The sequence below is a fragment of the Orbicella franksi genome, chromosome 13 (genome assembly GCF_964199315.1).
Source record: "Orbicella franksi chromosome 13, jaOrbFran1.1, whole genome shotgun sequence".
NCBI classification, from domain to species: Eukaryota; Metazoa; Cnidaria; class Anthozoa; order Scleractinia; family Merulinidae; genus Orbicella; species Orbicella franksi.
The window spans coordinates 11,190,794-11,217,174 of NC_138157.1; the positions used below are offsets into that span (position 1 = coordinate 11,190,794).

Genomic DNA, 26,381 nt, shown 5'->3' on the forward strand with positions numbered 1-26,381 from the left:
TTATATTAAGTGATACAATACACCTGTCAGTGTTTGCACTTGATTTTGCAAAGAAAAAAAAAAGCATCCTGAGCCCCTCAGCTTCAAAATTTTAGGGGTCTGCACATTTTTGAAATGTCCTCGTAATTTGACTGGATTAAAGTTGAGGCCTTTATGGTAAGATTATTTGTTTTACAATTTGATAGCTCATTTTGTTTTTCATGTTTTCTTCTGCTATTTTGTTTCATGCGAGTTAAGCGTAATTCTGTGTGCCCCAAGGATGTGATGGTCCCTTGTTGGTGCACATCCAAAAATTTTTAAACTCATCGCAAATAGATGAGCTTGGGAACTGGTGCCTTAAAGGTTAGCGGGGTGCCAAAGCCATAAGCCGCTAGGAGGTATCCATGGCAACCCTGGAAAGCAGGAACCACCCAATGAGCGTCCGCTAACCGGCACCGTCACACTGAAAGAAATTCAGTGGAATCTACTTACCTGGAGAATACTTACCCTGACCAAGAACAAAACGGGAGGGAGGAGAGGGTGCAAGAATCCGCAATGATTCGCGAGCAAAGCAGTGCAACTGATCCGCAACAATCAGCAGAATACACTACAACACTATTATGCAATGAACCATAAACCCCTGCAAAACCCCTGAAGGCCGCCCCACAGGTCACGTACTCCCAAACGCGGAAACCGCTGGCTGCATAAGCTCATATTTAACTTGCCTAAATGATATTAGCTGGATGGGCACACTAGCTAGCTGCATTAGCTTGAGTTTAACCTTGCCTAAATGATATTTAGCCACATTTAAACTCATCGCAAATAGATGAGCTTGGGAACTGGTGCCTTAAAGGTTAGCGGGGTGCCAAAGCCATAAGCCGCTAGGAGGTATCCATGGCAACCCTGGAAAGCAGGAACCACCCAGATGAAACCCTTCTCCTGGTGCTTGGAGAAAGGAGGGACCCAGGGACAGGGTGACATGGTACCTCCGATCCCCCAAACCTACCCCCAAGCACCACTCAGCTGGTATAAAGGGCAAATGCAAAATAAACACATACCTAGGAAGCTAGCCACGGTGGACTGCAAGTCCAAAAGAAAGACCCAGGAACATCATGCTACAGCAACCAGAGATAAGCTCCAAAGGGCGTTCCAGGTAGCGCAAATGCTTTCCTCAAGCCAATTTTTTAGAGAGGGCAGCTAAGGCATCCGACGGGGTCCTAATGTAGAGCTGATAGGCATTGCTTGACCAGCGGCCCATGGACTGAATCAAATGATCTGGTACTCCATTGCGAGCAGCGACAGTAGCAGCCCCTATACGAAAGCTATGGCTCGAGAAGTTACCAGGAATCCTGGCGGAGACCATGATCTGCCGAAGCCAATCCGTCAACACAGAACGTGAGAGGGGCTGACCACTCTGGAACAAAAACAGGGGGCCTGGAGCATCACCCCTGAGCGCAAGGTAAGTCATAAGAGCATGCACTGCACACAATGGATGCCTACCAACGCCGATGTGAATGAGACAGCCCTTCCGAAACGGATCAGTCTTGGAACCTTTAATCTTAATGCGCATGCATGATGGGGCTGAAGGTGAATCCACCGCAACATCCTGAACACCCAAGTGCAGAGATGACGAGAAGCTAGACAGGTTGGGAACAGTGAACTCGGACGCGCGAAGGAAGCCAAAATATCCCAATGAACAAGCTGCCCAGAACATGCAATGGTCCGGGAGGCAAAGGTCAAGAGACCGCCAAATAACCAACATCAGGTCATCAGTAATGGGAAGTCGCGAAGAAGAAGGAGAGCCTTGACAGCGCTTGATTCCACGTACAACCCGTTGAAGACGAAGGCAATTCATAAGTGGGTCAGGGAACCCTTGTTCAATATGAAGGGCTCTAACCCCAGACAGATACACCTTGATAGATGAGTGCTGAATAGTTCTCGCAAGAAACGTGACAAAGAGGCAAAGTGTCCATTCGTCTGCTGGGCACGGGGACCCAGAAGGATGTAACTTGCCAAGCTGACGGCAAAAGGAAATGAACTTTGATTGTGCTGAAGTGTATGAACGGCGTGTCGAGGGGGCGAGCCCTTGAGACAGAAAGGAAAAGCACTGTTGCTCTAGGGCAGAGAAGTCAAGTCCGCCAGAAGCTCTGGCGGGATCCATGTAGGGTGAAGCTGTGCATCCGGGACCAACTGCCTGAAGTCCTGCCAACGAAAGCGAGACAAAGCATCAGCTATCTGATTGTTAACCCCAGGTACATGTTGGGCAGAAAAGGAAAAACTATGATGAGCGGCTGCCAGAAGCAGGCTGCGCAGTAATCGCATCAAACACGGTACTTTAGAAGTCCTGGAATTCAAAACATGGACGACAGCATCGTTGTCTGAACGGAAAAGGACATGCTTCTTGCACCACATGTGTCCCCAAACATGAGCAGCGATGACAACTGGAAAGAGCTCCTTATAAGCGATGGACTGCTGTTGTTGAGAAGGAGCCCAGGAACCAGCAAACCAAAGGCCCTTGAAGTATGCTCCATAACCAATTGATCCAGCTGCATCAGAAGCCACCTCGACGTCTGCCTCTGGCAATAAACCTGGGAACAGCCAAAAGCTAACACCGTGCCAATCTGACAAGAATTGGTGCCACCACAGGAGGTCCAAGTGAAATTCCCTGTTAAGGCGAACCGGGTGATCCCTTTTGCGAAAGCAGCATAACAGGTCGATCATGCGACGCAAGAAGGTTCTCCCAGGCCAGACCACTTTTGCCGCATGATGCAGATGGCCAATGAGAGATTCTAACTCCTGCCTATTGCACCATTTTCGAGAAAGCCAAGAAGTAATGAGATCTCGCAAAGCGGACAATTTCTCGGCGGGGAGACGAGCGATTTGAATAACGGAATCCAGCTCAATACCTAGGACCACGAGCACAGTTGAGGGGCCCACACACTTGCCGGGGTGAAGTGGCAAGCCCAAACGTCTGCATACTGACACTGCAATACTCAAGTTGTGCGCACACTGAGATGACTCAGGAGGGCCAGCAGTGATGAAGTCGTCAAGGTAGTGCAGCAGGTCTGGAATCTGGTAAGAATGCACGAGGATCCACTCAACCATGTCTGCTATCGCATTGAAGATGAAAGGAGCTGATCGAAGGCCAAAGGGGAGAGCCAGATCCACATAGTATTGATTACGCCACTTCATCCCCAGCAAATAACGGTCAGATGGATGAACAGGAACATTGCGGTAAGCAGCCTCGACATCGAACTTAGCCATGAGGGCCCCCTTTCCCAGTCGAGACACTAGGCGAATAATTTGATCCACAGTTATGTAGTGGAGGGTAAACTCATCTGGGTTGATCCCATCATTGACACTAGCCCCCCCAGGGGAAGACAAGTCCACAATGAGGCGCCACTTTCCTGGTTGGCCCTTCTTTGGAATAACACCAAAGCTACTGACTTGGAGGTTGGGGAAGGGGGGGGAATCGAACGGGCCAGCCACCCTTCCCAACGACACCTCATTGGCTAAATAGTCGTCAATGACAGACTGATGCTGGTGCGCAGATGGTTTGTTTTTCTTAGCCGCCTTAAGCTTTTGGGCCGGGCAGAAGCCCAATTTGAACCCGTGACGGATTCCATCCAATACAAAATGAACCTGCTGTTGATGGGGATGGAGCCGCAACTCCCAGGCAAACTGCTCCGCCTGCAGAGGAGTGACTGCTGAAACTGGGGGGAGAGGAACTAGGGAAGGAACACAAATAGAACAGGAGTCAATACCTGGCCCCATAATATCTAACCCCAACCCAAACCCCCTAATTGATGCACAACCTGGTAAACAACAAATGCCACGAAAATAAAACTGAAGCGACTGGATTTAATTCAAGCACAAAAGGTCAAAAAAAAAAAAAAAATACAAGTGGTAAATATGCCCTCCTAAAACGAACGAACAACAACATAGAGTGGTGGGAAATAACAAACATAACGCGGCAAATGACAAACAACCAATCTGATAGTGTCTATTCGCACCTAAACCTGCAGCTAGAAGTCCTCCACCCTAACAGCAAAGTCAAAACAGTATGGGAGGGCCTAATGACAACTATTAAAGTCTGCTACTTCAATCGCTTAGCGCCTGGACTTGCTGCTCGAGCGAGAAGGAGAAGAGTCAGCTTGCCGTTTGGGAGAAGCTCGGGACTGGCTTGGTGGCTCGCCAGGGCAAGCTCCAACGCGGTGCGGACCAAAGCAGCTGGAGCATTTGTGTGCAAAACGGCATGATGACGAAGGAGCAACACAACGGCCTCGGTTCCACGATTTGCAAATAATGTGGGAAGACGTAGCTCCATGTGGCTCCGTGGATTCATCTGACAATTCACGGCCAGGACGGACAGAGGCCCCAGCCGCGTGGAAATTAAACAACTGGACATTTATGGCCGACCAGTCCGTCAAGTTCGTTGCGGCAGCGTGTTCGCGGAAGGCCCGATCATACGCCAACCAAACCCGACCGGCGAACTGGCGATATGTGCGGAGAATCAAAAGCTGGTATTGCAGCAAATCCCTCCACCGCTGAGGGAAGTGGGACGACAAAATGAGGCTGTACACTGAGAAAGCCTCCAGCCAACTCGATATATCCTCAATGCGCCGTTTAGGTTTTTTAGGTGTCGAAGTTAGCACCAACCGACCGTCGAGCAGCAACTGAGGCTCGGACTCAGTTGAAACTATGTTAACCGAAAGCAGCTCGTTCAGCTCTACAAACTTCCCAGCCACAATCTGGCTTACGAGCTTCGCTGGAATGGGCGAAAACCCAGGGCCAACCACGAAAGCCTGATGCAGTATAGGCGACTGGGCCGGCGAAGAAACACCGCCGAGAGCGAGCGACGCGGTCCCAATAGCGGAATTGGACGAAGAAGTTGCGAGTGCGGGTATTGGCGAGGCAAACGTAGAAACAAAAGAAGGCACAACAAAATTGGGCCTACCTTGCGCCGTAGCGCTCGCAGCGACCGCCGAAACTGGCGGAAAGCCAACGCCAGAGGCTGCCAGGGCTGAGACTTGAGCATCTAGCTGGCCAGAAGATAGAGACGATGGAGGAACGCCCCCAGGCATGGCCGCCTCCGGCACACTCGTGGATGAAGAAACTGGAGGCGTCAATGGCAAATTTGAAGCTTGCTCGGCCGCGAGGGCTTGCTTGACCGCATTGATAACCGATGCCAAGAAAGCGGGAGAAGGCTGATCAGCAGGCTGAGCTTGAGACGTCGAAGGAACGACCGGCGTCTGTGAAGTTGATGGAGGGAGATTTGCATCATTGGGACGTGGTCGAGTCGTCTCAGCAACAGAAACAATGGCATCGAAGGCCGCCGCTTGACTGTTACGGGTTGACCTGGCCGTCATTATTGTATAAACAATGATAGACAACAGCTCTTGAAAGAGAGAATCCGCAATGATTCGCGAGCAAAGCAGTGCAACTGATCCGCAACAATCAGCAGAATACACTACAACACTATTATGCAATGAACCATAAACCCCTGCAAAACCCCTGAAGGCCGCCCCACAGGTCACGTACTCCCAAACGCGGAAACCGCTGGCTGCATAAGCTCATATTTAACTTGCCTAAATGATATTAGCTGGATGGGCACACTAGCTAGCTGCATTAGCTTGAGTTTAACCTTGCCTAAATGATATTTAGCCACATATAATACACTTCCCCTTCCCTCATTTCATACTTCTTACAATAAAATGGTGCTCACAAGTATCAACAGTCACATTTACGCATAAAACAAGAAATTTTTATATGATCGTATAGCCCTTGTTTTATGTGTAAATGCGAATGCTGATACTTTGAGCACCATTTTGTTGTAAGAAGTATGAAATGAGGGAAGGGGGATGTGTATTATAGTAAAAAAGCAAACAGGAGCCAGGAGATGCCCAGTTTGCATGTTTCATTGCCTCAGTGTCATGTGAAACATTATTGCTTGCACCATTTAGTGTGATTATTGAGTTGCTATTGAGTTAAAGTTTATGAGTTGAATATAAATGTACATGTAGACAATACTTGGCAGTTTTCTCTTGGCAGTACAAAAGTTATGACCATTTTTGTCTTTTGGAGAAAACCAACTGCATGGAACCTTGCTTTTGTTCGCCTTGTCTAATACAGCTATCTAATTGTTGACTACCCCCTTTAGCTTGAGTAAAAACTCAACCAGTCAGTCTTTTAGATATATTGTAAACTTATAACCACTGGACTTATACAAATTTGGAAAGGGTTTTGAATGGGCCTCAAAATGGAGGGACTTATTATCTGGGGGATGGGGGTGGGATGGCTTATGAGTGGAATAAAGAGCCCATTTCAAAATGAGCTGCAGCAGTGTTATCTAAATACATTTTTTGTATACTAGTTTTTAATTAATCTTTAAAACATCATAATAAATCAAATTCATTTCATTTTTAACTAGAGAGGGGCTTATAACTGGAGGTAATATAACTAGAGGGTTTATATGCAGGAAGGCCTATACGCAACAGTTTATGGTATGCAAGACCTCCTTTAAATGTAGTTTCCCGGTTTCCCTTTGGGCAAGTTGGCAGCTCTTTGTGCAAGCCTGGAGGTCTTCATGGCCTTACAAGTGCCAATTAAAACATCAAAAATGGTGCTTGTCCACCAGACAGGTGATTGATAGAGAGCACCAACCTCACAGAAAAATCCACCTGCTCAGACCGAAAAAAAACCCTGCCTATATGGGCTGCTTGTTCACATGTGTTATATTCATGTTGGCTGTACTGTAGCTAGTTGAGATTATCATCAAAACAATAGGTAGTAAATAATTTTATTATTTTCTTTCAGGGAAGCAGATATAAACTGGGAGGGACCTGATGACAAGTCTCCTCTACATGTTGCGGCAACTGCAGGGAACCGAGCTGTTACTCAGTTACTTCTTGGTTATGGAGCAAATGTCAGAGCTAAAGATAACAATTTGTATGTCTTTGTCTTCCATTTTACTACTTTTGGCAGTTGATTTTAAATTATACATGAAAAACGCTTCAGCAATATTATGCAAACAGCATTACATACACTTTCTAATGGCATTCTTAATATCCTTCAACCTAATGTCTGCATAAGATAATAAGTTGCGAGTTTGCGAATGAACAGCCCCTGGGCATGCTGTAGTGTTGACTTGCATCACATCTCCTACTCTTTCATAAAACTACTTTTGCTACGTGTTATTACTTTCAGGGGTTTCTTTAAGGCCCTATGTTGGGCACATTGGCCAACTGTAAGGATGATTTTGCCCACCTGGTTTGACTATCTAAAGGAAAGTTTTACTTATAATGAAGTTCAGTTTAAACGTTTTGCCTCCCTGTGAAAACCAGTTGCCCTCCTGCTGAAAATGCTAATGAAACTCTTGACTTCACACATATTCTTTCTTATTTTCTCTCTTCATCTGTAGTTGTACACCACTTCACATGTCTGCTGGACATAGGAGCAAGCTGGAAGTGTCATTCCTTTTAGTGGAACATGGAGCAAGAATCTATGAGAACAACATTCATGGGGTGCGACCAGTCGACTTAGAACCAGTAAGACTTTTTCCATTTCCACTTGCTGTGAATTTAGTTTTATGTTTTGAGTTGGGTGTGACAGGGTAAGGTGGGTGAGGGGATCATAGGAGTGCCATGTCCAGTTTTGGTGTATTCATTTTGTATGATTTTAAACAATTAGGCAACTTTTGGTGGGTATTTTTGAGCAAGGTGAAGGCATTGATGACCTTGTTCCATAGACCAAAAATAAGGCTCTCATTAAGGGTCAGGCAACAGGCATATTGGCCAGCCGTGAGGACAATTTCGTCGGCCTGGTTTGACCATGTTGAGGAAGGTTTTCTTGTAAAGCAGGTCAGTTCAAAAACCAGTTGCCCTACCGCTAAAAATGCTAATGCAAACCCTTCAACAAGTGCACCTCCAAGGGTTTTATATTATGTGACATTCTCTCTGTGTTGGAAATTATAGTTACCTGTTTTATGTGGCTAACATAAGGTTCTTGATTCTCAACAGGAGCTAAAAGAAATGCAGAGACTTCTAGTTCAGTCAGCCTGTGAGGCTTTTGCAGCTGCAGATATCTCCAAGTCCCGGTCAAATTCTGGAGCATCCTCTATCAACCAAAGTTCAACTAGCACTTGCATTAGATCCAAGTCTACTGTCCATTCTCCAAAGACAGAGAGAGTAACTGCTCTGCGAAGAGGATTGTTCCAACACAGACGCTCCTCAAGTCTGTGTTCGATATCAGGAGGGCGTGGTAGTCCAGAGGCATTGAGAGGGAGGTATTCTATTAAAAGATCAGAGAGTATTCATCTCTCAAGAACTTTGAGTCCTCTGCTTGGTAAGGCAAAGCTCTTGCTTGTAAATAGCATATGAGAGATGTGTTGGCTTAATAGTTAGTGCACTGAATTACAGATCGAGTAGTTTGAGTTTGAGTGCTCAGGCCTAGTTCAAAATATAAAAATATATATATATATATATAACCTTTATTTACCCTCAGCAATGTTTATTCCACAAGTGCTAGTAGGACCGAGCAAACAACTGAAAAAAAAATTCAAATTGAACATAACATTGTTAAGAATCCCAACTGGCCAGAGGCAAACTAGTTGGCTATTTTCAAGCGTGGCAGAGGATATGAATTCGGGGCTACCGAGAAACAAATTCAGGTAGTGGTCAGAGCGGGGCTCGAACCTGGGACTGCTGGATTGCGGGTTCACTTCCTCCTTCACTGTCCTTGGATAAAGTAATTGACTTAAAGTGCATCTTTCCACCCACGAGGATGGAGTAATAGCATGGGTACTGACAAAGCGACAAAGAAACCTGGCAAAGTGCAAGGGGTTATGCTTTTAGATCTCCAAATCATCAAAGTTTGATAAACCTGCACCTAAGGAATCATGGACATTTTTTGCCGGAAGGAGCATGCCACGAGAGTTCACAACCATGTGAATGTACATGGACACGGCATGAAATGGTGTGTAAAAGTAGTTGCTTTTTGGTCCCAGTAGTCTGTGACTATTTATTTATTTATATATTTATTTATTTATTTCATTCCACAGCCAATTCTAAAAGAGGAGGCCTCACACGCTTGCATAGTTTTCATAAAACCACCCAGGATCAAGCACAGAGTGTTGATGTAGGTACAAATGAGCAAAGGACTTCAGATGAACAACAGCAATTAGCTGCTAAACAAACAGACTCAGAAGTAGCAAATGTCACAAACTCTGCAGATAGCACAGGAGCTAAGGATCTGCCTGTGTTGCCCTGTTCAGAAACTTCATTGGACCAAAAGGATGGTCATGTTCCATGTGCTATCAAGGCTGAAACCCAGCTAACAAACACAGAGGAGGAAAGAGGAGAAAGTGCTACTGATTCACAAATGCCAGTGCAGAGACCGGCAGTGATTGCGTCTGGCCAATTTCCAACAGATGTTGTTAGTCCTGATTCTCCAGTAAATCCCTTTGTGTCATTGCCTGTCGTTGATGCATCCTCTGAATCCAATGTATTGTCTCCGATTATTCCTAAGAAAAAATCCATAGAAGGAAAAAGACAAATTTCAGACCTCATCCAGTTTGGTGAAAATGTAGAACCTGTCGTTAATAAATTAGATATGGCAGCAGAACCTAAAGAATCTGTTAGCAATGTCACACCTTTCAAAGACGTCGAGCTCACTGAAGAAGCCAACCAAACAAAAGGAATAGAAAGGAGTCTTTCAAATGTACGTCAACCTAGCATGGAGTCAGATCATTCTGTGGTATGTGTCCATGTTTTACACCACTTGCTTTTGAAAACAATATGTGACCTTTACATTGCTGTCAGTATTATCTTACTGTATATATTAGGAAACAAAGAAGTTCACTGCAACAGGTTTAAAAGGACATATCAGTGCAACTCGATGAATGGGTTGTGACTGGCAGATTTAGATCTAGTTTGTTTGTTTCCTTTTCCTACAGTCTGTGAGTAATTGTTCTGTAGTAGTTGAAATCCAGTTGCCCAATGGGCCAGTACATTTCAGTTTTCAGTTTTCAGTTGCCCCCCATTTTCACTTGCCCAAGAGCAAAATTTACTTGCCCTGGGCAATCAGACCTGGGTTTTTTCCTGCCCTGATTGATGGCAGCAGAAAATGCACTTCTAACTAGTTTCTAAACGGGTTATAAAGCTCAGAGTTCAAATGATATTGGTGGGTACAGTAATTATTGGTGATAGGTTTGATAAAGGGTTGCAGTCAACCAGAAGCTTAAGTCAGTAAATAATTATAACTCATAAAAAAAATTGTCCTGATACACATGTACATGTACACAAACTTCTGCTTTGTTCATATCATTGAAATTATTACATAATAACTGAAACTTATGTCATGGAGTTAGGCATCTATTTAGCCATGTACAGAATACAGCTCTACAACTGAATTATCTAAACCTGGTTGTGTGACGTTTTGTTTATTTTCTGTTGTTAGAGTTGTCAAAGAAGCACATCAGAATGCGAGGAAAGTTCATTAATTAGCACAGGCTCCAACTACATGAGAGATGAAGAGTCGGTCATTGACGCCCTTGAACCAGTAGTCCTCCTGTCTGGCAATCCTGAGTGTCACTCTAGTTTACTGGCATATCTGTGTCTTCCTAAAGCATCTGGACAGCTCATCAGCTTAGCTCACATGGACTCTGGTTCAACTGTGATAAACAATCACATCGCAGTACTGATTGGCAATCTGTTTAATGTGAGTAAAACGATCAACTCTTGGATATTAAATCTCTGCCCAATGGGTGTTACTGAATTTATACTTCACACTCTTCTGGATAGTGTGATCTATAAAAGGATAGTGGGTGTATTATGATCTCAGGTGTCACTTAGACTAATTTTAAACTGCCAAGAAGACAGTTAAGAATGGGATACTGTATAATGGAGTATTTTTGATGAAGTTCAGGTTAGTTAGAAATCAGAGGAACATTCCCCTGACTGTTAGTAATGTACTACCATTGTACAGTGTAATAATGCAATGAAATGTTAATGAGTTTGTGAAACTGTTATCCATTATTTGAGCAAACAGAGTGTGGTGAACCACAAGATTTAAAAACAAACTTTACTCTGTTACATAACAGCCAGTCAAATATTTAGCCTTGTTGCAGTTTAATTGTACCAGATGTATATTTTGATATTACTTTTTGCTCTTAAGGGCATTTTATGTAATAGTTTTTGTCAGAGTGAGTGTGACAGAATACTGCTGACTAATCTTTAAAAAAATGTTGAGTATTTTATGTTCAAATAATTTGAATGCGTTTCTCTTTCCGTCTAGCTTGAGGGAGCAGATAGTCGCAAAAGATCAGTAGAAGCTGGACTCATTGAGACAGTTTTAAAACTGGTCGACAGTCCAGAACCTGTTCAGGTACAATCTGTTATTGCTATTTTTGAATTGTACAATATTATTTCCGCTATATTGCATTGATTACATTAGCTCAATCTTAGTGTTTTACCTTGTTCAGATTAGTGAAGGATAAAGCCGAATAATACAATATTTTAGAATAAGAGATTGAGACATGCATTTGTTTTGTATAATTTGTTTCACTGATTCTTTGTTTTTTTGTAGGTATTTCCTGCATGTAAATCATTGGCTGCCCTTTGGATTATAATTTTATTTATATTGTTCGTTAAGAGGTTTTTGTATTTGCTCAGCGAGCGACTGATGATTTGCTCTGCTTCTAAACAGCGCTAACGCCAAAGTGAAACTCAGTTGTCCTTAGATAGAACTATTAGTTATCATTAGTGGCATGCCATAGTAATGAAGACTCAACATGCAAATTTTCATGGAGTGATAAAACAGCAAATCAAGTTCTAAGTACAGACATTATCAGGGATATTTGGGAATTGTTTGCACCAAGAAATGTGCATCTTTTCAGTTGCATGGCTTTGGGCTTGTGGCACTGTTTTTTAAAATCAGTATTTGAAGGTGTCAAAGCCATTGAGTCATCTGATATGCTGACGTGAATCTTTAGTAGTTATCTCTTTTTGACCATTGTGGTTGTCTTTTTCAGAGCACATGCTTGTCGATACTTCAGAGTATCTTGGATTTCAACAATGATCAAGAATTCTCCACAGCTCTGAAGACTATTCCCCTGGAACCTCTGCTTAACTTGCTACAGATCAGTGATGTGGACAGTGGTGCTTTTGACCTGCGACAGACTGACTCACCACCACCTTATCCTCTAAGCAACCCAGACAGACCACGACATCGCAAGAGAAGCACATGCAGTCAGAGTTCATATGATGAACGTCCCAGAGAGATGTCTCCCATTGTAGGTACCAAGGGTTCCATACAGAGGAACAACTCTGGTGCATCTGATGCACGGTCAGATGTATGGCAGCCATATGGTGGGTATATGATGCAGAAAAAGAACAGCATCTGCAGCATGGGAAGCTCAGCAGATGGCGATCATTCATTTCCACTTTATAGGTAACGACATTCTCTTTCTCTAGCTCCCTACATGTAAATCTTAAATGAGATGCAAATTCCATTTCTTAGACTGGAGGAGTGGAGGTGGGGCAGGTGGGGACAGGAGATTTGTAAACAGTCAACACTAAGAGAAAATTGTCATCCAACAAGCTACTGTGAGTATGCTCAAATAAAAGATTTAATAAATTAGTTATCTGCCTGTGATGTATATCTTTGCAGCCCTGGATTTGGCCATAACCATCTGCCATTGATGGACCTGCATTCCAAAACAATGCCCAGAGTAGTTGCCACTAAAATGCTGTCTGCAAGCAGTATACATCCAAAGATGCAAGTGGAACTTGGCAAGACAAGGTAGTTGTTCAAAACTTGACTAGTAAATTGTCTAAATCCTTTTCACAGACACTTCAAAACTGAATAGAAGCGTCTGCTGTTAATTCAACAACCGCACACTGGTAGGCTACTAGCCATCTACATCTGAATAAATCAGCGAGGATCCTAGGCAATAAGGGAATGGCATTCATGATAGAATGCTAGTAGATTTATAGCTATTTATACTAACAAGAGTTATCAATGTGGTATCTAAACGTATGTGAATATTTTGTGTTGTAGGCCACTTTCTTTACTGCTGGAGACCCTGACTGATGGTAACCCTGAAATTGTGATTTATTGTGTTGCTACTCTAGCAAACATTGCCATGACTGTGGACAATCACTTGCAGGTTAGTATTTTCTTAGCTCTGATTAACAATTAGATTATGAGCTCGAGATTCCTATGAGGTGATAGTTGGTGAGGCCAAAGGCCAAATCAACTCTCGTCTCATAGAAGTTGAGAGCGAATAATCTAATTGTGTGAGTAGAATTCTTACTGAAATTTCCTTCAAGTAAAGATTCAAGTTATTCCTGGTCTTAGCATTAAACTTCATACTTTAGAGAATTCGTGCGGATTGAATTGAAGGGGTGAGTGCAAAACCATGCTAAGTGACGATTTGGGTGAAAATCGTCGAATTTTTGCATGTGGTCTTCAATGTAATAGAAAAACGCGGCCCTGTATTTTTGTCGCTGGTTTTTGCTTCGTTTTCAAGTTATAACGTATGCAAAAATACTTGGCTTTTCCTAGCCATGTCTTTAGGAGTTTATTTGTTGAACAGCAAACAGGCAGACTGTTTATAGTGTGTGAAGTCAAAATCAAATCTCACAGCATATATAGAGCGGAAATCTGGGAACAGATTGTTTACATCGGTTATTGTGACGTGAGCACAACACGTGAATGGATCGAGCGGCAAACGAAATACCATCGAACAAAAAAGAGATGTGCCGCATTAGAGCTCTGTCAACTAATATCTTAAGCATTGTGTTAAAGTACCTTGTATACCTGCCTGGTGGTTGAGAGGCATCATAAAGCCTCGATAAACCCGTAAGTCATCAGCACGTTTTAAAGAATCAAAGTGTGTTCTGAAACTTCGAAGGTAGCTGATATACCGTAATCGGATTCGAAGTCAGATCGAGCCAGGCAGCAAAGTCCAAGAGCAGTTCTTGCCCAAGAAAAATACCCTCTCGTGAGTTGTGGCCCATTTGCCAAGCGTTGCTAGTGTCAAAGTTTGGAAAGCGAGAACTGGTTTTTGACTTATAAAATTTGTCTTGTATCGACCGCCATGTTTTCCCGCGCACGAGGTGTAAAGACCCTTCCCGGCATGCATTGCAATCACGTTCTGCTCGCGTTTCTCGAACTGGTAACTAGATTGTTTCGGCTTTTTTCATGGCCAACAAGTAGCGATCGATTGTAATATAGATCTGTGATGCAGGTTGCGTTGATTTTATTTCATATCGGCATGATTTGTAGTGTTTTGAACTTCTGGGATCAGCGGACATGCAGATGTATGGAGACCCGTACGTTGCGCAGAAGGGTTAATTTGTTAATCTGTTAGGCGGTGCGTGACATAAAGCTACGATCGCGTTTGTCGAAAAATATGTATTTATCTCGTGATTTTTAGCCATTTAAGACGTTGCTGTATTTGGAAAAGTGCTTATTTGATGTTTATTTAAACCTGAAATCAACATTTTTGAGCTTATACGCTGCGTTAAATCAACATTTTTCTGTTTTCTAAGTGAAATCAACATCCTTGCCGTCACGCGTTAACGTGAAATGAGCATTTTTACCTATTTAGACCTGAAATCAACATTTTTGAGCTTATACGCTGCGTGAAATTAACATTTTGCTGTTTTCTAAGTGAAATCAACACCCTTGCCGTCACGCGTTAACGTGAAATCAGCATTTTTACCTATTTAGACCTGAAATTAACAATTTTTAGCTTATACGTTGCGTGAACTTAACATTGTGCTGTTTTCTAAGAGAAATCAACATCCTTGCCTTCACGCGTTAACGTGAAATCAGCATTTTTACCTATTTAGACCTGAAATCAACATTTTTGAGCTTATACGTTGCGTGAAATCAACAACCTTCCCGTCACGGGTTAACATGAAATCAACATTTAAACCTTTTTTGACCTGAAATCGACAATTTTGAGCTTTTACGTTGGGTGAAATTGACATTTTGCTGCTTTCTAAGAGAAATCAACATCCTTGCCGTCGCGCGTTAACATGAGTCAACGTTTTAACCACTTTTGACTTGAAATCAACAATTTTGAGCTTATATAAGTTGCGTGAAATTGACATTTTGCTGGTTTCTAAGTAAAATCAAAGTCCTTGCGGTCGCGGCGGGCCGATCCTTTGTTATAATAAACCGAGGCGAGACTTCGACTTATAACAAAGGCTTGGCTTGGCTATTATAACAAAGGGTCGGCTCTGTTTATCATAACAAAGGCCCGGCTTCGTTTATTTGAAGACCTCGGCGGGAAAAGGGCGCTAGGTATTTTAATCAACAGTGAACTTTGTCGAAAACGCTCCAAATTTCGCATGCAGTTTTGTTTAGGTATGTTTAACAATGTCCCGTAGTTTTTCCGCTAAGCTTCGCTTCGTTTTCGAGATATTGCGTATGCAGAAAAACCACTCGGTTTTCCTAGCGGCGTCTTTATAAACGAAGCAAAAACCAACGACAAAAATACAGGACCATGTTTTTCTATTACATTGAAGACCACATGCAAAAATTCAAGCCCTTTCGCGAAATTTTTTTTTCACCCAAATCGTCACTTAGCATGGTTTTGCACTCACCCCTTCAATTGTTAATTTGACGTTTGCAGTTGTGTACACATGCTTAGCAGTTTCTTTAAAAATTTGCAAGCTTTTTTAATTCAAGAAACCCTAAATGTTTTCCTTTTAATCCTCTCGGGAATTTGATGATTACCCATTTGTTTCTAAATGTTCTTTCAAAACTTCGGAGAAACGATGCAATTTTGTCGACCACATCAAGCCACTGCACACTAATGGCTGATTGTGTGCAATGGCTTAGCCAATCAGAATACAGCATTTGCATTGGTATACTAGTAGAATTCTACTAATGTGAGTTATTCAATATTTAAGTCAATTGGATCAATGTGGTTTTCTCAGATGCGTGTGTAATGCATTGTACATTGGCATGATAATCATTATCTTGTTCATTTGTCCACTATTGTATACATGTGTTGGAATTTGAACGACATTGAATCATTATCGGAACGTGAATTTAAGAGATTCGTGGATACCCAATTATAGTGTCACACTAGACCGGAGGAATTTGAAAACGGAGTTTTCAGTCCTAAAACACATCAAATGTTTTTGGTCTATACTACGCTGTAGAAATTCGAAAACACAACAATAACTGGTCATTTTGGATTAACGTTCTAATAAAACCCTGGCAGCAGAATATCATGATTATCGTAATGTGATCGTTTTCGAAAAGCTTCGTTTTCAAAATGTTTTTCATCCACGCTAAAACACAAAGTAGACGATCTCAATTTCCTCTGGTTTGAAGAGCGTTTTCGCAGAGCTCTGTTTTCTTGACGGATTAGTGTGGACGGAAGGCCAAACCGAAGAAACAAAGCTCTGTTTTCAAATTTCTCTGGCCTAGTGTGAACAGGGTCTCAGAGTGTGTTCTTGTTAGTCGTTTGTCCGTTCTTGTACAGAATGTGGGATTCGCATTAAACCTTACTGAAACACAACATGTACTTGAAATGCTGTCGGTAAAAAGGTCAGGTTGTAGTTGTTATAACAATTAAGAATAATAATTATTGTCTGTTTCTGCATTCTTGGTAGATTGAATTGGTTGGGGGTGTAGACGGTCTTAAACAGATGTTAAGCTATGGAGATGCAAGGTACATGTAATGACCAACTTCAAGGTGCCATGCTCTCGAGTAATAATGATGAAGTTGCCTTTGAGCTCTAATTAATTTTCATTAAAACTAAGTACGTGTGTATGTGTCTTATGAAAATAGTGTTAAAGAAAATATCGCCCTGCTCTGAAGGCATAAAAAATTCCTAAAACAAAAAATTCAAAAGAATGTCAATCTTTGTTTTCCTCCACTCTTATTTTCCTTTCCTCTATTATTATTTTTTCCACTGCTTGGAGTGATTCTGAGGCCTTTAAAAGTTGTAAAATCAAACCAGTAGGTCATTTGGTGCTTAGGAACACAGTTTTCATTGACACGGTGTTCATAAATCCAGTCATAAAATATAAAATGTTGAATTGTCTTCTGACCTTTATTTTTCACAAAGAGTTCAGATCAGCACCAATCTTTGTAACTTCATTGATATAGTATTTCTTCACGATTATTGTATTTTGATTTCATTTCAAAGTGTAATTTGATGGCCATGTTCTGTAACCACTGTAAATTTGTAAATCATAACTATTTTGCCTAATTCTAGCTGTGTTGTATTTTTTGCAGAGTGCGGTATCATGCTGCTCGTGGCCTGATTTATTTGGGTTGTTTGGATGTTGGAGGAGTTTATCTCTTTAAACGTGTACCAGGTACCACAATCTTCTAGTTTGAACTGCTTGCAAGATTCCTTTTTTTCCTGAAAATCTAGAGGATATATTAGTTTTGATGTAGTAAATCAAACGTGAAAACCATGTTTGACCGCATTTCCAAACACTGAGAAGAAAGTTGAAACTACGACGCGAGTATTTTTCACGAACTTCAAGGTGTTTGGAAATGTGGTCAAACACTGTCTTGAGTGTTTGATATATCTTCTCAATCGAAACTGAAATCCAGAAATAAAATCGTAAAAATCTGTGGTAATTACGATCAGATATCCAAACACGGCCACGGTTTGAGAAGGGAATGCTAAATATGGCTATAGTTTGATTTCAGAGGTTTTAGACAGCCACATACAGTCTGAATGCACAGGTATCAGCTTGCATTTTCTCAATTTCTCTTGTTTTATAAATGTATGATTGTTACTTATAGGTGATGAAAAGCTGGACGTGCTATTCTCAGAGTCTAGTGGAGAGGAACATCTATACGTCAAGTAAAATGAGCTTTTATGTTTTCCTTTTTCTACTGATAACAATGCCACTATCCCTAAAGTAGATTCAAGTATTATTAAAGCTCTGTAACGAGTTTCCCTCAGTTTATTTAAGCCCCCTCTGAAACTTTAATTTATTTTTATAACCCTCCATCATTACCCAAACCCCCACCTAAAAAGATAGAACCCTAAGACAATGTTATAAACCTTTCACAACCTTTTAAACTTGAAGTGGTCAGTTTCGTTTTTATTTGATTACAAAGTCTTAGTTGAAAACATGATGTCTTCCAACAGTTATCAAGTTTAAATATTCTGTTAATTCCTAGGTAGTAGTAATTATTATAACCTTTAACAAGTCTGAGGGAGGCGCGGTGGCCTCATGGTTAGTGCGCTCGTCTCCGGATCGAGCGGTCCGGGTTCGAGCCCTGGCCGGGGACATTGTGTTGTGTTCTTGGGCAAGGCACTTTGCTCTCACAGTGCCTCTCTCCACCCAGGTGTATAAATGGGTACCGGCGAACATAACGCTGGGGGTAACCCTGCGATGGACTAGCATCCCATCCAGGGGGGAGTAGAAATACTCCTAGTCGCTTCATGCTACAGAAACCGGGATAAGCTCCGGCCTGATGGGCCACTTGGCTCGTATGCAGACTTCACCTTACCTTACCTTAACAAGTCTGAAACCACATAGGATCCTGAATAGAGATCTTTCATATACTGGAACTTCATCTTCTCATAATTTGTTTTTCTTTCTTTTGTCTCTGTTTTTTTTTTTTTTTTTTTTTTTTTTCTTTCTTTCTTTTTTTTTTTTTCAACAGGGGGGCCAGAATAGAGAAAATCGTTGAAATCATCACCCACAACCCGTCGCTGCTGTGGGGTGGTTTAACTCTCCCACCGTGGTCTGGACGCACCAAGAAACATTCCTGGTACAAAGCCAGTAGTCCCGGTCACAAACAGATGGCCAGTGACGATCAGATTGTAGACTTTTTGCTCACAACATACAAGAGTTATGTCCATCCATCCATTTTGATGAGATTGCTGCTCCACAGGTACACAAACCAGTCTGTGTAACCCATTCGGTCTCTTACTGAAGGTTTCCTTGATTGAAGTAGTATATCAAACATGAGAGACAGTGTTTCATCGGGATATCTAAACACCGAGAAGAGAGTAACAGTTGAAAAAATGACGCGCAACGGAGTATTTTTGACGAAATTCGAGGTGTTTGGATGGCCGATGAAACACTGTCTCGAGTGTTTGATATATCTTCTCAATCGAAACAAAAACTAAGGAGTAAACGGAGGAGTAAATCGTCAAAATCTATGCTGACCGGGGCCAGGTATCGAGACCTCCCTCACGGTTGTGATTTTCTTTGTTTTAACTTGATAAATTATTAATGAGTTTGAAAACTTCAAGTAGTATATCGAACTTGAGGCCATGTTTTTCTACATTTCCAAACACCAAGAAGAGAGTTGAAAGAATTAAACTTGATGCGGAGTATTTTTGAAGAACCTCTAGGTGTTTGGAAATGAAGTCAAACGCTGTCTCAAGCGTTTGATATATGTTCTCCGAAACCCAAACTCAAACTAAGGAGAAAACAGAAATGAAATGGTAAAAATCTATGCTAATTAGGATCAGATATCCAAACACCGTTACGGGCATGGTGTCCTTTTTTTCTTCAATGAATTTGAGAAGAGGGAAGCAAGTTAAACTTTGGTTACGCCAAAGAAAGAAAAAAAAAACTTCTTCACATTGACTTACGTGCGATGTATTATCGTTGTTTGCAGATTTCATGACCCCTGGTTTGGGAAGTATTTTGACGGTGATCCTTCCACTGGTCAAATGCAAGACTATAGTCCTTTGCCTGTGTTACACATCCATCTGATGAGACTGTGGACAGCCTGGCTTGAAAAATACCCTGAGGAGTTTGTAAATAACCCTGTCATTGCAGTGAGTGTCTGCGACATTACTTTATGTTAGCCTAAGGAATCAGGTCCGGAAAAGCGGAGACAAATTATTTAAGAGCTTTAACGGTGTAGCAGTCGAACGTATTACTAGGAGATTTATAACTACCTCATGCCGAATTTACACCTTTGTAAGCACACCCACAAGTAATCAGACAGTCCTGATCTCTTTTTGATCAATTTTTGTATCCATCGTGCTCAAACTGAAATCCAATCAGAAACTAGATATCAGAAACTGTAAGTGCCGTCGCCGGGCGGAATTAAAATGCTCAGACTTCAGGCGTCTCTCGCGCAGGGATAAGCCTAAGGGTAGGAGATGACTGACATTTCAGGCTAAATTCAACTTTGTTACTCTTTCAATCTTCAATGAAACATTTTTCCTTCTTTTTAGTCTGAGCTAAGTGATGTGATACTTCCTTTGAGACAAGCTGGTGGCCCTTACCTCCCTTGTGCAGAGATTTTGGAAGATCTTATTCAGAACCTTGTGGTGAGCCAATAGATCCACGGTTTATTCATTTGTCACTTTCTATTATCACGATTTGCAGTTGAGTATTAAAGGCGCGATGAAAGTTTGGAGACCAGGTTTTAATATTCAACTTGTGTTGTTTTCAAGGGCAACTGGCTCCGTTTCCAATGGCAACTTGTCAGCCTTTGACGTCATCGGCAGCAAAACGCGCGAAATTGCAGACGACTATGTTTTTACCACTGGAAACGAGGAAAGTTCTCGGTGACAATGCGGTTATTTTAAGTCCAAAACCTCGTCACCGAGGCTCTGTCGCGCCTTACTCAATTCATACAGATAATCATAGTACTTGAACTTAAAGTAATTATTTTTTTCTAAAGTCCAGTTTTGATTTAAAGGTCATTGCAGAGACAACAGGGGACACGATGCAGAGGACATGTTGCAGCGACATTTTTTTGTGAAATTCAGCTGGTTTGAATTTGCTGGTCATGAAGCAAGGATAAAATGACCTCAGTTTTCAATGACGCATGGTGTGCACTGCTCTTGCCAACGGTTCCCGCTGCCACATAGAAATGAACCAATATCCGCTCCGTGTGCCTATACACGGAGGCGCTTGTCCCCGCTTCACGTCTCCGCAACATGTCCGCTAGTGTGTGCCGACCGTAAAGATGTGGCTTTTGATTATTTATGAGATTCGCAGTTCACTAAATTGAAGCTTCTGTTGTTACATCCAACTATTATTTTTGTTTTCAGGAAAGGGCTTCAAAGAGGCACCATTTGGATAGATTTCAGGCAAATCATTGTCACCATGCAATTCTTTACGAACAGGTGAGGAAAAGAATGTAAAGTGTATGGCTGTAAAATGACTGATTCATCAAGTTGAATGTGAAACAAAGGAAGTCATAACCATCACCGTGTTTGGATACCTGATCTGTATTGGCGTAGATTTTTGCGATCTTGTCTCCCATATTCTTTTTTGGTCAAACACTCTAGACGGTTTTTAACATATTGGCAAACACGTCGAAGTTCGTCAAAACTGCTCTGGTACGCGTCATATTTTCAGCTATCTTTTCGGTATTTGGAGATGTGGTAAAACACGGCTTCTCTTGTTTGATATATTGCTTATAACATTTCCTGGCCAAATGCCAGATGGTAACCCACAATGAATTAGTACCACAACCAGTAGTAGTACTCCAAGTTGTTTTATACAACAGATTGCAGAGTTGCGTGACTCTTTAGTTTTCTCCGGTCCCTCAGTCACCTTTGCGGCCGTCATTTGGGTTGTCACGTATGCGTCTCCTCGAAAGCATTGCGTGACTACTCAACTGATAACAGAAGACTAGAAATTCCTGGTTTCTGGCTGTGTAAAACTCTGATGACCTTTTTTGCTTGTAGTGTCAAAAAGCAGTTGTGAGTGGAAGCCTGCCTTGTTCTGTTGAGGATTCTATTTACCTGAGCGCACTACAACTATATATTGAGGTTGGTGGACTCGATTGATCGTCATCTATTCTCGTTTCCTGAGGCCGCGATCGTTTTAGTTAGCACCAAGAATAGCGACCTTTGGGCGGGTCCTATTAGAAGACCTTGATTCTCGGACTTCCCGTCAAATCTGACCAACCTGATTGGCTGAGAATACGAAACGAATGCTGTGTGCATGCTCAGAAAATCGGGTCGGTGCTGACCAAAAGGGTCATGGCCTCTGGGAATGAAAGAATGTATCATCATCCAGTGCTCGAATAAAGTGCCGACCCTTTGTCCTGGACAAGTAGATTTTCATTCGGGGCAAGTTAGTTTTCATTCTCACTTGCCCAATGGGCGAGGGATCAGGCAAGTCGTCTGCCAACTAAATCATTAAAAGAGCAAACTAAGACTTGCTCAAAGCAGGCAAAATTTGAGAGCTGCCTTTTTTTTTCGAGCCCTGGTCATCAATGTCATCAACATTTACGAGCAGAGGGGCCCCTCGGCTGTAGCATGTTTTTAAATCAGTGAATTGAGGTTTTTTGTGTGTATGGAATGATCTATTTGCTTATTTGCTGTCATTTTATTTTTGCACAGGATCTGCTGTCAGCGGAAGTGCGAGGGAAGCAACGTTTCTTTCCATCATCCAGTAGAGAGAAGTATGGTTTGGCGTTTTATCGATTTTTGTAGCGCACCGTGACCGAGAGTACTTTTTCTAAATGTAAATTAGTGAACTGGAGCAAGACTATCCGTCGAGTTAAGTTTTAGCACGTTAGTCCTTTGCAATGCATGAAGTGATGCAAGTGGTTCTTTTTTCTTTCCTCTCTTTTTTTTCTTATGAAGTTGCCCTGGCGTATTTTTGCTCTTCCAAATTGATCCCTTACAGTTAAAAAGTGTTTGATCAAATCTTGTGCTAATGGTCTGCTAATCTGTTGTTTTTCGTTTACAGGTTGTCTGTTTCTCGTATCAAGTTAAGTTTACATCCATCCATGTACAAGGTGAAGAATATGGCAAAGAGGTGAGACATAAGATTGTTTCATAGTAAATGGACGACTAATAGGCCGACTTAGTTTGACTGACAATAAAAGGATCGAAACTTACCAGAACCGACCAATGACTGCTGACAGGCTTTACACGAGTCTTAAAGCCAAAACCATCATGCGAAACTGAGCGATCACTTTCAACGGACCAGGCTTATAACACTATCGACTGAGAGACACTATTTACTTGACTCTGAAGATGTCCGCTCAGGTTGTCAAAACGTCAGTCACCGACAACAGTTCTTTTCAGAGCTACACTTAACCGGACGATCATAATATACAGACTACCGAAAAATTGTTTGTTCATTAAAGCGTCGTTGTCATGTTTTACTGTAGGTTATGATTTATTGTTATTTTCTTTGTCTACTTCACCTGCACAGAATCAAAGCCCAGTATGAACAGTTTGTGAGCAGTGAAATGTCGGAGAGAAATGCCAAACACAACTTTATTGACTACTGTCAGGCAATGCCAGGTTATGGATGCCGCTTCTACAAACTGAAGGCAAGAACCATTCAAAGTGTGTCCGCATTTGTAATATACGATTAAGATATCTATTGATTATTCTTTAAAATTTGAAATGAAGGGCGCTCTCCATTCGACCGAAAAATCCGGAACGTTAGAAATGGATGCAAATTGTGCGGACATTCGTGGGAAAGTTTTCGCAAAATCCCAGAGTTGTCGAATTTTTGGATGCGAACCATTCTAACGAACATATTCGGAACCAAAATCAAATGGAAAGAAAATTTCATGAGAGAAATTTTCGGTACACCTGGTGAGGTTGTTCTGTTTTCCAGAACTGAAAATGCTGTTTCCGGCATTCACCATTGGAAAATGTCTTAGAAGTTCGAACCGAAATTTTTGCTCAAATGGAAAACGCCCGAAGATAACTGACTCGTTGATTTTTCCCTGTCCTAGGAGTGTATGGGTACAATTAATCCCAAGGGGGGTGCGGTCAGGTGCTATTTTGGTGTCAGTCCCAGGAAGATCACCATTATGGATGAGAAAACAAAGGTTAGTCTTGGAGTGTTACATATTCAAACTGTTCTAACATTCCTCCAGTGTATCTCTTACTAAATAAGGTAAGTTACGGACCTATTCTTTTTCCCTTCGTTTTATGGCCGAGCGCGGGTCGTAAATCGAAGGGGGAAAAACGTGGATCCGTAACATACAGTATGGACCAAGAAGACGAGGTTAGTAAGATATTTATTGTATCTCTATTTTGTGTCTGTTGAGGCCTTATATGCCACTTGGCACGAAGTGGACAGGTAACAGGTAACAGTGTATCTGACGGGTTCGGGAACGACTTCTAATCACGCGGAACGGCTTCAAGTTTCTGACGCACCTCGAAAGCAAAACGACTTGATTTGAAATCGTTGTTAAGTTGTTGACAAGTTTTAATACACAGTTTAAACACGAAACATTCTGGCAACAAAAGCAGCTTTAAATTTTAGCGTGTCGCACATTAGAATACGTCCCACTAAATTGACCAATCACAGCGTGCGTAGTAACTGAGAGATATAATAATAATAATATCCAATACTGGCCAATATTTGCACTTTGCTGTGTGAAAAGTATTGATAATGTTGTTCCAATATTATAGCAGAGTTTTGCAGTTTTTATGTCCTTTTGCCGTTTCATTAGGCTGTTATTGGTAGTTGGCCGTCAAAGGAATTAAAGAGATGGAGGTCTTTAGCTGACGACACCAAACTGCGTTTGGAATTCATTAACAAGACGTTTGAATTTATGCTGGAAAACAAAGGGTAAGTCTAATTTTATTGCGTTTTATTCAGCATGGTACAGTAGTACAAAACAATGACAGGACAAAGACATAAGCGCTGCTTTATGGAATGATGAAGACGATTAAGCCAGTCGAGTAATAGAGTCAGTTTGGTGTGTAATGACCAGCTGACACTGTTGCATGTTTAACTGACTGGTTGACATTTCCTTTCAGTGTTTTCAAGGAGATCAACGATGCTCTTCTGCTGTGTACCAAAGTTGAGCTGCAGGTGAGAGTTTAGGCCCCGTCCACATTACGCCGGACGAATTGGAAAACGCAGCTCTATTTCTACGGTCAGGGCTACCGTCCACACTAATCCGTCACGGAAACAGAGCTTTTCGAAAACCCTCTTCATGCCGGAAGAATTTGAAAGCGCCGACTTTGCATGTGTTTTAGTCTGGACGGAAAACATTTTCAAAACGGAGCTTTTTGGAAACTATGATGTCACGATAATCACGTGATTTCCCTGACCGAGTTTTCTTCAAACACGAATGCAAAATGATCGGTGATTGTTGCGTTTTCAAATTTTTCCTGCCTGAAGGGCCTCTGTATGCAGACTTCACCTTGTCAGTTGATAGCGCACCTTTTTAATAGAGTTTTTTTTTATTGATCGGTTAGTGAACCTCGCCCATTAACCAAATGGTCACATTTCAGATTTTAGCAAGGCAAGATTTCTCTCCATGGAGCAAATACGCTGAGGACAACGAAGTTTGGGGCGCACAGGCCCTGGCCGCTATGGCAAACAAACCTGCTTTGTACTCTGACAAGTATGACAGCGACCCAGGAGTAGTGTCCAGACTAAGAGCCATTTCCTTAGCTTCCTCTGTCCCAGATCAGTATGCAGCCAGAGTCAGACGACAGCTGTCCATTTCAGCTAAGCTTTCATCCTCGGCGCCTTATCAGCAGGGTGCGCTTCAACAGAAGGATGACCGAGGCAATGCCATGGCTCTGCAGACTGGTGTCGAGGCTGCCTCGTCCGCTACAGGTTTGTTCGGGTTTCTAGTTCTTTCTTGTTCCCAGTACTTGCCAAGGACCCATTGCAAAGAGGTAAAGAGACTAAATACAAAACAAACAAACCAAAAAGAAACAAACCTTTTTGCACAAGTCACTCTCACGTATAAGACTGGGACATGTTTTGTTCATGATTTTTATGAGTCTTATCTGAGAACAGCCTTAAACGTGGCAGGTCCTTAATTTCCACCCCTTCCAACAATAAATGAATTAATGGGATAGAACGCGTCCTGCGTCCTGTTAGAATATTTATGTCATCCTTGCGACGAAAATGACGATATCTCCTGTTGTCCTTCCTGTACAAAGACATTCAATTTAAAATAGAAATTTTTTGAAGTATGAAAACAGACTTTTGTCAGGCTTGTATCGTTTGCCTTGCTCTTGAATATTTTCCCCACTTATAAAGTCGTTATACATTTGCTGATGAAATCTGAGTGCTGTGGATACGCTAGGAACCTTGCAGTATGTTACGCTTTAGACTGCTGCCAGTCTGTTTCTCGCAAAATCAAGAGGGAGGATTAGGCGAAACATTCGGACTTAAAGGTTTTGGAACGGGACATGGGCATGGCACTCACGAGAGGAAGAACCATATCTGGAAAAGCAAACTCGATATTTATTATCGTGTTTGGTTTGTTTTGGCCCACATTTTAGGAGCAGTATCATCAGCAATATCTTCCGGAAGTCCAGTTCACTTGTCGGTAGAGTCCCACACTTCAGAGGACCTACTTTTGGGCTCCTTACAGAGCACTTTAGACCCTTCAAAGTCCTCCTGGGAACCGAGCTCTCTTTCAACAACCCAGCAAGGAAGAACATCGAGTAAGAAATACTTAGTAAAGTCTTCTTGACCTGTAC

At 42.1% G+C, this 26,381-nt stretch overlaps 2 protein-coding genes and 1 pseudogene across 2 annotated transcripts in view; 1 reads left to right on the forward strand and 2 right to left on the reverse strand.

The window, feature by feature from the left end:
* Positions 1-26,381, reverse strand: part of LOC145466643 (uncharacterized) — a 246,132-nt gene that overhangs the window by 64,013 nt on the left and 155,738 nt on the right. The gene's annotated exons all lie outside the window — the stretch shown is intronic.
* LOC145466626 (uncharacterized) overlaps positions 1-26,381 on the forward strand; it is a 39,435-nt gene that overhangs the window by 4,550 nt on the left and 8,504 nt on the right. Inside the window, exons 3-27 of the mRNA XM_081450332.1 lie at positions 6,796-6,927; positions 7,400-7,526; positions 7,998-8,322; positions 9,038-9,732; positions 10,435-10,695; positions 11,272-11,361; positions 12,008-12,426; positions 12,646-12,777; positions 13,036-13,144; positions 16,614-16,672; positions 17,243-17,325; positions 17,765-17,825; positions 18,638-18,868; positions 19,604-19,766; positions 20,172-20,267; positions 20,997-21,071; positions 21,639-21,722; positions 22,299-22,360; positions 22,651-22,719; positions 23,122-23,242; positions 23,657-23,752; positions 24,383-24,501; positions 24,693-24,747; positions 25,173-25,503; positions 26,181-26,345. Of these exons, the coding sequence (XP_081306458.1) occupies positions 6,796-6,927; positions 7,400-7,526; positions 7,998-8,322; positions 9,038-9,732; positions 10,435-10,695; positions 11,272-11,361; positions 12,008-12,426; positions 12,646-12,777; positions 13,036-13,144; positions 16,614-16,672; positions 17,243-17,325; positions 17,765-17,825; positions 18,638-18,868; positions 19,604-19,766; positions 20,172-20,267; positions 20,997-21,071; positions 21,639-21,722; positions 22,299-22,360; positions 22,651-22,719; positions 23,122-23,242; positions 23,657-23,752; positions 24,383-24,501; positions 24,693-24,747; positions 25,173-25,503; positions 26,181-26,345 (4,160 nt within the window). The remainder of the gene's footprint in view (positions 1-6,795; positions 6,928-7,399; positions 7,527-7,997; positions 8,323-9,037; positions 9,733-10,434; positions 10,696-11,271; positions 11,362-12,007; positions 12,427-12,645; positions 12,778-13,035; positions 13,145-16,613; positions 16,673-17,242; positions 17,326-17,764; positions 17,826-18,637; positions 18,869-19,603; positions 19,767-20,171; positions 20,268-20,996; positions 21,072-21,638; positions 21,723-22,298; positions 22,361-22,650; positions 22,720-23,121; positions 23,243-23,656; positions 23,753-24,382; positions 24,502-24,692; positions 24,748-25,172; positions 25,504-26,180; positions 26,346-26,381) is intronic.
* Positions 5-5,382, reverse strand: LOC145466689 (uncharacterized; annotated as a pseudogene).